This window comes from Taudactylus pleione, unplaced genomic scaffold (genome assembly GCF_031769625.1).
Source record: "Taudactylus pleione unplaced genomic scaffold, aTauple2 ptg000080l, whole genome shotgun sequence".
Lineage (NCBI taxonomy): Eukaryota > Metazoa > Chordata > Amphibia > Anura > Myobatrachidae > Taudactylus > Taudactylus pleione.
Genome location: NW_028284482.1, coordinates 10,993,537 through 11,006,869, shown reverse-complemented (window position 1 = coordinate 11,006,869; position 13,333 = coordinate 10,993,537). Strand labels below are relative to the sequence as shown.

Sequence of the window (13,333 nt, the reverse complement as noted above, 5' to 3'; positions counted from 1 at the left end):
TTATGGGTATGTGCTAAATATACAGATAAAAACAAATCCTAAATAAAATATATGGGGTCCATTAAATTAGCTCTGAGTCAGCTCAAGGCAGGAGTAAGTGCAGCCATATGCTGCATTTATGGTACCCACCAACGTCCCGGATTTTTTGTTTGCAGCCCATAGGGCTCCGTACAAAAATCTGCCAGTGGGGAGTGACCTGGGGATGAGAAGAGGGCGAGATGAGGTGCTGTTGCTGGCGATTACATGCCTTTGTAACAGCACTTCACCCCTTCCTGCTTGAATTTACCCCTATGAATGATGTTGAACACAATCTGACTTGCAGTCCAGTCTAAAGCAAGAGTCCTTCTACTTTCCAGCTGATTTACCTTCATGCCAGGAAACAAGGTACAATGCTGTTACAAAATGTAACATAAAAAGTGTCTTTCCTAGCTCCTGAGATGTACTAGAAAACCTGCAGAAATGCACAAATTTGTTAATTGCATCCTAAATATGTTGCCTTTAATTAGGATATCGTAGAGAACCTAGGAACCAGTTTTTAAAAGGACTCTAGTGCCAGGAACAATTTCACCAGAGCCTACGATGCAAGCAGATGATGCCTGAAGGGTTTTAAATAGCAAACATTATTACAACATAACTGGCAAGTGGGGACCTGTTAGCGCAGCACAGCATATGGGTTGTGGCAACTGCCTTGTAGGTAAAATCACAGATCATAATCCGTATGTTGACAGAAGAACTTGACAGTGCAGAAGTGGTATCTGTATATCAGTGAATAATTTAATTTTTAAGAGGTATTATATATAGTGAACCAACATTGTTTACCACATTATGCAAAGCAGGTAGTACATGCAATAGGCAGCATATGTTTTGCGCACTAAATGTTGACAAACTAAATGTCTGGGCCTGATATGAAAATTGTGATGGTGCCCTCAATAGTTATATGCTCCACAATGTCTTCTCCATCCATTGCTGTAGCTATAGTTGCCCCTTTGCCCAAAAAGTTTTGTCAAACGAAGTACAGGCCTCTCTATAGGTAACATGACTACATTCCATAGCTCAGGTTAAGTACTTTTCAGGTAGGTGTGTGTTTGTGTGTTATCCATTGTGAGTCATAGCTAGGTAAGTGGAGGTGCTGTTAGAGGATATCGTGCTGGAACCACCCCTGAACATATGACCAAGGGCGTAGCCAGACTTTTTGAAGGGGCCCACACCGTAATACTTCTAGCAAGACCCCTCTCTCCGCATCAGTTCATTGTATGCCTCATAGTAGTAGTCACGGCTGCCGACACTTGAGACTCCTGGAAGGAGTCAGGCCTACTGGGCACTATAAACTGAGGTGGTTTTAGGAATGACCTTTTCATGAAATCTCAGTAATACGGGATAAAAGTAAATAGGATTTATTCACAGGCAAAATATATAGCAACGTTTCACATAAAGTCTCAACAACACAGAAGTTCAGATATGCAGTAGCCAATATAGGAGTAAACCCCCATATGTAACTAAAGTCTCTGATACTAATGTGGTGGGGAACCCCGAGTCCAATATGAGGCTAAGACCTCAGGATGGTATAAAGGACTTTACTAGGGTTGAGCCCTGTACTGTGATGAAAATCCGGAACAGGGTTGAGCCCTGTGATGTAGTAAAGATCTGGAGCAGGGTTGAGCCCTGCAGCGTGACGAGAATCCGGAGCGGGTTGAGCCCTGTGATGTAGTGAGAGTCCGGAGCGGGGTTGAGCCCTGCGATGCACGAAGGGTCTGGCGACGAAACTGTAACGATGCAGTTGACAACTGTAGTAAAGGTGAGTTCAAAGTCCACGGAAGTAGAATACAACAGGCAGAGTAAATAATCCAGCAGGGGATGCAACCACAGCAATGGAGCAGAATAACAATACTTAGGCAATGGTAATGCTGAGCTCTGTAGTGCGGCTGGTAACCAGTATCAGGAGTTTAACCGGAACACGGACAGAGATATAGCAAAATCCACAGCAAACCACAGGCACAGCAGGGATCTGGCAGGAGTCCAAGAAAAGACCTGCAAGCAACGTTGCACAGACACTGAGACACGGTTAGTATCAGGCTTTATACTAGAGGTCTGTGATCCATAGGAAGTTCAGAACATGTGACCCAAATTGAATCAGGTTTGAAATAATAAGCAATCAGAAATCCCACAACTTGACAACACCTTTGAGACAGATGATCATTTTAACTATCCCCTGTATGTGGAGAACTCCGGCAACCAGGATAGCTCCTCCAACGACCACATTGGAACTTTGGCAAATGTAGTTTATCTTTACGTACTGAAATAGTCAGTCCTGACAGTAGTACCGCAGTTCCTTTTATGAGCACATAGTATATTACCCTAGTTAATGTTATCCCCCATAGGATTGCCGTAGTTCACTATATGCCACATTGTAGTGCTGCCAGTACACATTATACCATACAATGCCCCCAAGTTACTTTAAGTTATACAATGTCCCCAGAATATATTATGCAACTGAAGTGCCCCAGTTCATGATATGCCACATTGTAAAGGCCCCAGTTCATGATATGCCACATTTTAAAGGCCCCAGTTCATGATATGGCACATTGTAAAGGCCCCAGTTCATGATATGGCACATTGTAAAGGCCCCAGTTCATGATATGGCACATTGTAAAGGCCCCAGTTCATGATATGGCACATTGTAAAGGCCCCAGTTCATGATATGGCACATTGTAAAGGCCCCAGTTCATGATATGGCACATTGTAAAGGCCCCAGTTCATGATATGGCACATTGTAAAGGCCCCAGTTCATGATATGCCACATTGTAAAGGCCCCAGTTCATGATATGCCACATTGTAAAGGCCCCAGTTCATTTTATGCCACATAGTAGTGGCCCCAATATATATGATGTAACTGTATTGTCCCATTTTATAATATGCCACATTGTAAAGGCCTCAGATCATATTATGCCACACTGTAATGCTCACAGTTTATACTGTGCAACATTGCAGTGCCTCCAGTTCATATTATGTAGCCTTACAGTGTCCAGTTTGGATTATGCCACATTACAGTGTCCCCTTACTATTATAACACTCACTGAATATGTAATGTCACCCCATTCAGACAGGCAATGGGTCAGATCAAATAGCTTAGCCAGCATTTCCAGGCACTTGGCAGACAACTATATGGCCTGGGTCCGGGGCCCACTAAACCTCTTGGCCCCATATTAATGCACATGACATCACGCAGAGGCTCCAGAGGCATACTGAGTGTGTCTGCACAAACTGGTGCCTCTTTTACCTCTATTCTAGCTTTAAAAATACAGACAGACTCACAAGCTATATTGGGGGCTTTTACATAAGATCCATAATATTAAATACAAACCAGGCATGTTTTCTACTTAAAATTACTTCTATTTGAATTAATCATCTGAAATCGCAGAAGATGTGGTGGCTTTGAAAGCCCTGCTTAATAAATTTATCCCAAAGTCTTTTTTTTTTCTCCCATAAGGCCTTAGCAATGATAGTAGAGTCAGATGTAATACAATCCATGGATGACCTTCAGGATAGTCATTGGTTTCCACAAGCAAAGTTTTCACTTCCAGTGAAAAAGGATACACTCATCTATTCTAGGGCTTCTGATACATTCCTGCATGCTTCACTCTATTCTATTCTGGAGCCCCAGATTATGTAAATTGAGTTACACAAACATAATAACATATAACACATTTGTAATGACATTGAAAGACAGACTGTGTATTCTATTTCCAGTAACTCTGGAAATATAATACACAGTCTGTCTTTCAATGTCATTACAAATGTGTTCTATTGGTGCATACACACAGTCAGATATGTCAGATGAACGATTTTACCAATGAATTGAACGATTTTAGACTGTATTAAAATGAATGGAATCGTCCAAATCTGACTGCAAACACATCAGACGTCAGATATCGTTATCTGACCAACGGGAACGCGCATCGTTAATCATTGCAGGCTCACATGTCAGATTTTCTTTCAGATATGAACGATTTTTAAAATCGTTATCGTTCAGATCTGACAGAAAATCTGACCGTGTGTATGCACCATAAATCACACATCTCCTGAGACATTTATCTGTACAAGGATCGGATGTCACTCATTTGGTGCAATCTCCACAGACAGTGGAACTTGACCAAGTGTTCAAGGGGAGATAAATTCATACAGTATGTAGTTTATTTCTATAGGTACATGGAGCAATAATCTGTATAATCTTAAAAATGTGACTGCAATGAGATTGACTGTGTTGCCTTATTACTCTGTATTTTAGGAAATAAATAATATTGTGAATATGAACCTATTATAAACCGAATCTTTCAATTGTGTTCACCCCCTGATTCACTAGCTGCTATTTATATATACTGGCTTTCCTTTTCTATTGGGACTGACTATCCCATTCAGCTTTGTTGAATCAGGGAGTGCGTTTTCACTCTTAAGCGCCTGTGTATATTCTTTTCATATATCAATGTACTGTAGATTCCTCTCCAGCCGTGTCACTCAAATCCTACCCAGGGGCGTATCTATAAAGAGTGCGGGGAAAATGGGCCCCTGGGTCCAGGGGGGCCCACACCGCACACCCTGCACCCATATAGTCTTATACCCTGCCCGTAGGCTTCAGAATGTACTGCACCGCAGGAGAGAGGAAGGGGCCCGCACTGAGGGCCTGATTCAGCAAGGATCACTGATGCGATCACGGCTGCAATCGCTCACGCAGGTCTGCTGTGAAAGTATGATAATAATTGCAATCACAAAGCACTCGCACGGACAACATGCAGATGCCCACTTCTCCTCTTGCACATGCGTAATACCTTACAATCCATCCAAAACATCGGAAACCTCTTGCACAATTATGGGGCAGGTCAGACCTTACTTATAAATTGCTAACTTTCCTGTACGCAGTGAGCACTCAAGCTGCATATGCAGTCGCAGGGTCTAATTTATGCACACCCTTGTAACAGCGTTCAAACACACTGGCACACCTTAGTTTCTCCGACCACTCCCCCATCACCACCCCCAAATGCTCTCTGCCTTTCAATCACTCTGTGATTGCTCTGCACGATTGCAGTGAAGAATTTGCGCACGCACACCGATCCATGTGCACTACGGAATAATCGTCTGCCTGCGTACGCGATTACAATATCGATCCTTGCTGAATGTGTCTGCACACGGGCCCCCTGCTCCTACCCTCAGGTAGCACCAACAGATAATGTTTTCAGGATTTCTGTTGGTGGAAGCAGGTGGGATAATGACTGACCCAGCACAATAGATGAACTCTCCTGTGCAATATTAAATAAATCTACAAAACATGACCTGTTGAACTAGAGGACTGAAGTCGAGAACCCCTGCTCTAATCTAAATCCAGCTACCATTCCCTGTCCAAGGCTCCCTCTAGGGAGGGGCAAGCAGCATCAGCTATAACTTAAAGCAGTGGTTCTCAAACTCGGTCCTCAGGACCCCACACAGGTCACATATTCCAGGTCACCCAGCAGATGCACAGGTGTAGTCATTACTAACTGACACATTTTAAGAGATCCACAGGTGGAACTAATCATTTCACTTGTGATTCTGTGGAGAGACCTGGAAAACATGCACTGTTTGGGGTCCTGAGGTCCGAGTTTGAGAACCTGCGTCTTAAAGGAACAGTTATCTGATGTCATAGGAGCACGAAGCTTGAATGGGAGCTGCCGATTGAAGCCTAACTCTGGCTACAAGATGTTGCCAGAGTATTAGATCATTTTGCCTGACAGCAGCATCCCTGTTAGTGTTTACTGTGTGGTATTCTCATGTACAAGATCATGCTCATTGCTGATCATTGTACGTCTGTCTGTGGCCTTGACATGTTTGCCTGTCTCCTGGTTACAAACCTGTAACCTCTACATTTGGCTTGTATGCCCATTCTCTCTCTAGTATCCTCATTCTGTAAGATGTTTCTATTACTAATCCCAGCTAGTTATGCCAAGTGGGCTGTTAGAGGGCCATGACTTGCGGTTCTTCCAGCAGTGAATTTTCTGCCACAGAAAAATACTATTTCACCAAAAATGTTATATATCTTCACACACCTGGACTGTGTATTATAAGAGAAGCCCAATTTAGCTACTCTGTCAGCTCAGACAGCAAGATGGAGAAAATCCTCTGAGCCTTGAGTAATCTTGCTGTGGCACAACAGGCTCCGCAAGTCCAGATGCTAGCATGTTGCTGAGGTCCAGCTGGTGAGCAACAAACTGCTGTGGGCAGAGCTCAGTCAGCTGCTACTGGATGAATGCAGGCCTGCCGTAATGCAGAAGATTTCCCCATAATATGATGTTGAGACATTTCTATTGTCCTTTGAGAGGAGGGGAACTCTGCTTAAATGGCCAATAGAGGATTGAGTGGCACAATTGGCTCCTTATCTGACGGGTGATGCACAACTGGCCTATGTGGATATGCCTGTAGCCCAAGTGATGAATTATCAGCATCTAAAGATTGCAATTCTGGCGCAGGTAGGGGACACAGCATTTCTATGACTGGTGATATAGGCCGGGGTTCGCAAAGCATGCTCAGCTAGCCAATCTGGCGAAGTTAACACAGAGTTGGTTAGAGCCTGAATGAAACCCGCTGGACATGATCCTGGAAATCTTGGCAATTGGCCATTATGGCCCTCATTCAGACCCACTGGCGAGCGGCTGTCCGCTCGCAAGTGGGTCGATGGTCCCCACTGCGCATGCGCATGACGGAGGGAGCTCCGTCGTGCGCATGCGCGAGACACGACGAGAGAAGGACTTTCCTTCGCTCGGAGTGTCTCATCAAAGGGGCGTGCTGTCGATGGAGGCTGACAGCACGCCCCCTTTGGTGGGCGTGCCGGGGGTGTGCCTGACAGACGGAGGCATTCCCAAGGGAACGCCTACCGTCTGAAGCCGGCCCCACTGACATCACTAGTGATGTCAGTGGGAGTGATTTTGGCTCTGATAGAGCCAAAATCACTCCTGGCCTTGCGGTTGAAAAACCCAACCGCGGGCTTTTTCTCGCAGTTTCGATGGTCGCGATGGTCAAGACCATCGCGACCATCATCCTGCACGCTCGTATATGCTGTGGGTGGTGACCCACAGCTATACAAGCGTCCAGGAGGATGCTCCATATTAATGGAGGTGGGCCCTGATTCAGAGCGAGCGCTCTGGTCAGAGCGTCCGGCTCTGAATCAGGGCCTATGTGCGGAACCCAAAGTAGGAGCTGCAAAGATTAGTTTTTCAGAATGATCCACAGTTGTTTGAGGAGCTTGCAGTAACCATTGACTGATATTAGGTCCTGGTAAATATGGCCCAGACTGCAGAGAAGGTTGTCAGGCCAATATTCAGAAAATAATCCGCACAAAATGTGGGCGCATAGCGGAGGGCGACCCCAAGAGGGTGCTTTAAGTGTGGCCAACCAGGGCACTTTCAGAGAAATTGTCTAAATAGGCAGGAGCAAATGGATTGTTCAGTGGGGCGACGGGGCTCCACATTTCCTTTTCAGTGTGACCATGTCCTCATCCCTGGATAGCCCACTGCTGTTCCGAGTGCCAGTCCTGATAGAGCAACAGGCAGTGTTGGTCTTGGTGGATTCAGCCAGTGAAGTTACGCTGGTGTCTAGCACTCTGGTTCCAGAAGTACTGATGGACCACTTGCCACCAGTAAAGGTCATGTGTGTCCATGGAGACACTGAGGAATATGACTGTCTGTCTACATGTGACCATGAGGGAACAAGTGGTGCAAGTGATAACATCAATAGCACCAAGGTTGATGTATCCCCTTATTCTGGGGCCTGTTATGGGAGATTATACTCGAGATTACACCCCAAGGGAGGGCATTTGGGAGAGGAGAAAACTATCAATTGGGTACTCTAGAGGTTTTACTGACCAGGCATCCGCCTGGCAATTAAGAAATACTGCCAACAGACTGTACCTAGACCTAATTATAGAATTCCCTGCAGTGATACACGGTGCGGGTAGGGGTGGGCTTAAAGTGTGCATGACGATGGTTAAAAGGGTCTTGGTCTCGCGAGAGGGGGCGTGGCCTCATGGCCCGAACCACCATTTTTGTCACTCTGGGGGGTCCAGGAGATGCGGATTTCCCCCAGGGACCAGTGTATTTGCAGTGTCAGCTCCCTCACTGTGTCAGGAGCCGAGTGTTGCACATAATGCTATAGTGCTGCACCCAGCTCCGGTCACCGAGGAGGAGTCGGCACTTTGGTGTCATCCTTTGGCGGGTGACAACCGGGTGCGGCCCGCACCCCCCTTGTGATGCACCTGGTTCCCCAGGTACCCCTTCCTACAGTCCCATATTCAAAAGTAAGCAATGCTTAAAGGGGCCACAGGGGCAGCAAAAGAGGAGTTCTGCCACCAGAGTCTCCATACGCTCCTATAATGCAGGTGACAAGGGGTTTGACCAAAAGGGCAAATGGTGTGCACATGCACCACAGACCTGGGCTTATAGCCTGGGAGGGTAATGCTGGTCCGTGATTTTTCGGTTTGTTGTTTTGCCAAGCCCTATGGATGCCTACTTTGAAACGAAGAGGATGTGATCCACGCATAGGGAGAGGCGAGTATAGAATTGTTTTTTACAGGTACCTATGGATTATCTACTTGGAGAAGTGGACGTCATGGGCTTCAGGCATACATGTGTGAGTGTGCGTGTGTTTTATTAATCTTTTACAGTGTGAGTTCTGTGTTTTTTGTTTTTTTTAAGTATTTCTTTTGCAGTGGAACGCCCCATGTAATGCCCTGCATGCTGGTATTTGTGGTTTTCTTAGTACCAGCATGCAGGGGAGGCTTGCTGGGACCAGTAGTTCTACTGCAAAATATTTTCAAATGCACCACACTATACTATCAACTCGGCACCCAATGCTCCAGGCTATCTATCAGCCCAGGCCTGGGGTGCCCTGGAGAGGGAGACCCCTTTATTGGGGGGCCCCTGCCTCCCCAGGGATCCCTGGCCTGGGCTTACTAGCTTTGGTTGGGGGACCCGGTGAAAGGGTTCCCTTGGCTGTGGCATAACCCCCCCACTACAAAAAGTTCTGTGCTGGTTATGGAAATTATAGGGGATCCCTACGCTTTTTGTCCCCTGTATTTCCAGAACCAGATAAGAGCCCAGTACTGGTTGCGCTAAATACTTGGATCCTCTACGTCATTTGTCCCCTGTATTTTGGCAACCAGGGCTGGTTCTGAATAGCCTGGTGCTGGTTGTGCTTAATACAGTGGACCCCTACCTCATTTGTCCCCTGTAATTAGCACAACCAGTACTGCGTCTCCAAAGCCCAGTCGCTGGTTGATCTTTTGGGGATGGGGGGGACGGCGTTTTTTGGGGGGTTTTTTTAGATTTTTTTAACACAGAAACACAGACAGACCTCACTGATCCATCCATGCATCTGTGTTTTATTTTTTTTACATACCAATGCATGTATCATGGTCTGATCCGTGCGTACAGAGTTGTCTGTGATGATTAAGGCCCTCATTCAGAGCCGTACGCTCTGAGCAGAGCGCACGCTCTGAATGAGGGCCGCCCTCCATGAAAATGGAGCGTCCTCCTGGACGCTCGTATAGCTGTGGGTCACCACCCACAGGCTATACGAGCGTGCAGTTTGATGGCCGCGATGGTCATGACCATCGCGACCATCGAAACTGCGAGCCGGAGCCTGCGGTTGAGGTTTTCAACCGCAAGCTCCGGAATGATTTTGGCTCTATCAGAGCCAAAATCACTCCCACTGACATCACTAGTGATGTCAGTGGGCCAGCTTCTGACGGGAGGCGTTCCCGTGGGAACGCCCCCGTCAGGCCTACCAAAGGGGGCGTGCTGTCAATCAACATCGACAGCACGCCCCCTTTGATCAGACACAACGAGCAAAGGACTTTCCTTCGCTCGTCGCGTCTGGTGCATGCGCACGACGGAGCTCCCTCCGTCGTGCGCATGCTCAGTGCAGAACATCGACCCACTTGCGAGCGGACAGCCGCTCGCGAGTGGGTCTGAATCAGGCCCTAAGTATGTTCATATGTCCAACTCAAAATGAAAAAGGTGTTCTATTTGAGATTTCTATTTGGGTTCGTCTGCATCTTTTGCGGACGATTTGCACTATATTTCGGACGTGATGACAAATTCGAATCCTTTGTAAATTTTGTGGTCCTATTTATGTCTATGGTAAAAGGCTGCCGAGTTGAATTGATGGTCTATGTGTCCGAAAACATGTTACCGTCCGAAGTGCAGGTGTTCTCGGCTGAGATTTAGACATTGAATGGAGCAAAGTCGGACGATTTTGGCATTTAGTAAATTCCGAATATGCATTTCACGGCTGATTTTGCCGTCTTCGATGTCATTCAAGCTTAGTAAATTTACCCCTAAATCTCAAGAATAAGAACCGAGACTTTGGGCCTGATTCTGAGTTAGGAGTAAAGCAAGAAATGGCATGTAACGCTGCACCTGGACAAACCATATTGCACTACAAGGGGTGCAAATACATAAACAATTTCATGTGGGTAAGTACTGGCTGCTTTTGCATGTAGCCCACAAATGCTGGACAGCTTTATTTTTTACACATCAATTTAGATTTGAGTTTGAACATGACTCTCTCATGTATATCTCTAGACATTTAACCATACTTGCCAACTCTCCCTGATTGTCAGGGAGACTCCCTGAAATAGTAGCAATCTCCCTGTCTCCCATTCTCCCTGATTGCATCTTGCCATCATTATGTAGCTGTTCTATATAACAAATGCAGAGATGTATACATTCAAATAGTATAATTAGTATCATTTCCCTGCATTGGTTATAAGGTACAATGATCCCTATGGCTACATGTATTTTCTGAAATGTATCAGTGTGCTTTCTTCAACAAGTAGATCTTACTAACTGCTTTGGGGCTCGTTTACATGTGGATGTAAGGCAATTTTATGACACGCCTCTCAGATGTAGCAGTACACGCCCACTTTACCACCACGCCCATAGGTGCTGCTTTCACAATCTCCCTGAGAAGCTTTTTGAAAAGTAGGAAAACATGCATTTAACATCTGCCCCACCTGCAGTGCAATATGGTTTTGCTAAGGTGCACATTTACCTGCTTTATTCCCAACTCAGGCTTGTGTCCCAGAGATCAGAGTTGACTACATTGATCAAAGATATCTAATAAAATAGTGATCTGTCTCTTGCTGAGAGTATTCTATCTATATATAATAAGATGCAGTGGCAGTTCCCTCCTCATTCATTTAGGGGGCTGTCCAGTCTTCAGCTCCAGTCGGCACCTTTTTTTGGTTCAGGCAGTGGGTGTAACACATGTTCTATGCGTTATGCATGTGTCTGCCAATCACTATTTGTGTATGTGCATCCACCCTAACACAGCTTCTAGCATAATCTGCACTCTGCATTTAGTACAATGTGGGCTTCCTACTGGAAGCTCTAAGCGCTAAACACACTTCTGTTCCAATGGCAAGCCACTCACTGTCATTCCTAGACCACCTCTCCTCGTAGGGGCTAGCAGTACTCGCACGAGGGGGACCAAGGTCCCTAGGTAAAATCTGCCACTGATGAGATGTGAGTTTATACTATGCAACATGCTCCACCACCCTGCTAATTCTGATAGCCAGGAGGACTGTCAGTGTATATATACAAAAAAAAGTTGACCATTGTCTTTAAATAAGGAATAAATCTCTTGTCATGGGATTTTGCTGAACTCTAATGTCAAAGATGGATTAATTTATACTGGGAACTTTTTATTTATTTGGGATCTGTCCGCATAGGAAGCTGCTGAGGTTGTTGCTGATGTGGTCTTATATTGTATAGTATTTATTTTTTTTGTTAAGAATCAGAGCCATGGTCAAATGTACTTTAATGATAAAATACATTATTATTGTTGTTAGTAAGATTATTATATTATTGTTATTCTACTTCAATAATGAATTATATTTTTCTTTAGGTAACAGAAGATTAAAGCCTTCTTCGTTTTGATCTGTGCAGACATGTCGTCAAATCCCACCACTCCAACGCAACCTATACAGTCCCCAAAGTCGCCAATGGCACCGTCCTATCCTTTCCACAGAGAAGGGAGCCGACTCTGGGAATGGAGTCACCTTCATTTAGGGGAATTGCCTAGTCCACTTCCAACCAAAAGGACTCGGACATACTCAGCGTATGTATCATACACTTTATAAATCAAGATGAGCGATTCAGTTCTAATATGTTCTTTTTTGCCAAATTAGCTCAAGTTTGGATTTATCTTATAGGCTATCCTAAACATGTGAGAGCCAGATAGCCAATAAGATACCATTTTTCAGATCCCAGTGTAACCGAGTAGAACCAAACCGCTCATTTCTACTTTTAAACAATTGTGTAATGTCCATCTACAGTATGACCTTTTTACACAGATGTATTTTACATACAGTATGTACTCATCATTTTTGTTTACATATTCTATTACAGTTTTGAGCGTAAATGGTCAAAAATAATAGGCCTGATGCTGAGTTGAAAGCAGTCGCGGCCATCTTTGCGTCTTTCGCCGCAGTCACGGCTGCGATTTTATGCTAATGCCGCTACAAAGTCCTTCCCTGTTATAAATCCATGTGTCAGAATGTGCAAGGACTGAGAAGCCCACTCACATGGGGGTATTCAATTAGCCAAAGGGTTTACAATTAGCCACAGGGTTTACCCCGCGGCTAATCGCTGCACCCGAGCAATTCAATTAGAGGGGATTACCCCGCGCGCCAGCCACCGTAGTCGGACTAGACCTCGCAGCTCATGGAGGTGCGAGGTAAAGTCCACGGAAAATACACCAAATCTGGTTCGTGCGTGGGGAAAAACCCATTGATTCCGCAGTTTACTCGGAATCAGTGGGTTTCCGTGCCTGAATCCCCATCGATTTATTTAGTTTTTTTGGTGTGGGAAAAAGGCTGTTTAATTGAACAGCCTTTCCCCGCGCCGCAGGGATTTTTGCTGGTAATTAGTCACGAGGGAAACCCAGCGGCTAATTGAATACCCCCCACAGCATCTATAGATGCTACATTACCATCTGGAGAGTCTTTAGACGTACCATCGGTCGCACCTTCAAAACTTGCACCAGCGCTATGGCAGGAGCAGATTCTCCATGTGCGTATGGCCTCCTATAGGAGCAAATGCTATTAGCGACACTGCCATCTGTGCGCCTTGTAGCCACCCCCCTGTTACCTCCCAGTCAGCGCCCAGGAACGCCCCTTACATTTCTGCTACTGTGTGTCTAAATTTGTGCTGCAACTCTGCATGAACAAAATTTTAACGTATGTATGGTGCGATTCAGATATAAAATATTGCTTCACTGCGTCCGACATCGCCGCCTCGTCTGGCTCAGT

General features: G+C 45.5%; 1 protein-coding gene across 3 annotated transcripts in view; it reads left to right on the top strand.

The window, feature by feature from the left end:
- CSDC2 (cold shock domain containing C2) overlaps positions 1-13,333 on the top strand; it is a 40,687-nt gene that overhangs the window by 15,077 nt on the left and 12,277 nt on the right. For all 3 annotated transcript variants that reach the window (XM_088468069.1, XM_088468071.1, XM_088468070.1), the window contains exon 2: positions 11,929-12,141. In XM_088468069.1, coding sequence (XP_088324195.1) covers positions 11,972-12,141 — 170 coding nt within the window. In that variant the 5' untranslated portion in view covers positions 11,929-11,971. The remainder of the gene's footprint in view (positions 1-11,928; positions 12,142-13,333) is intronic.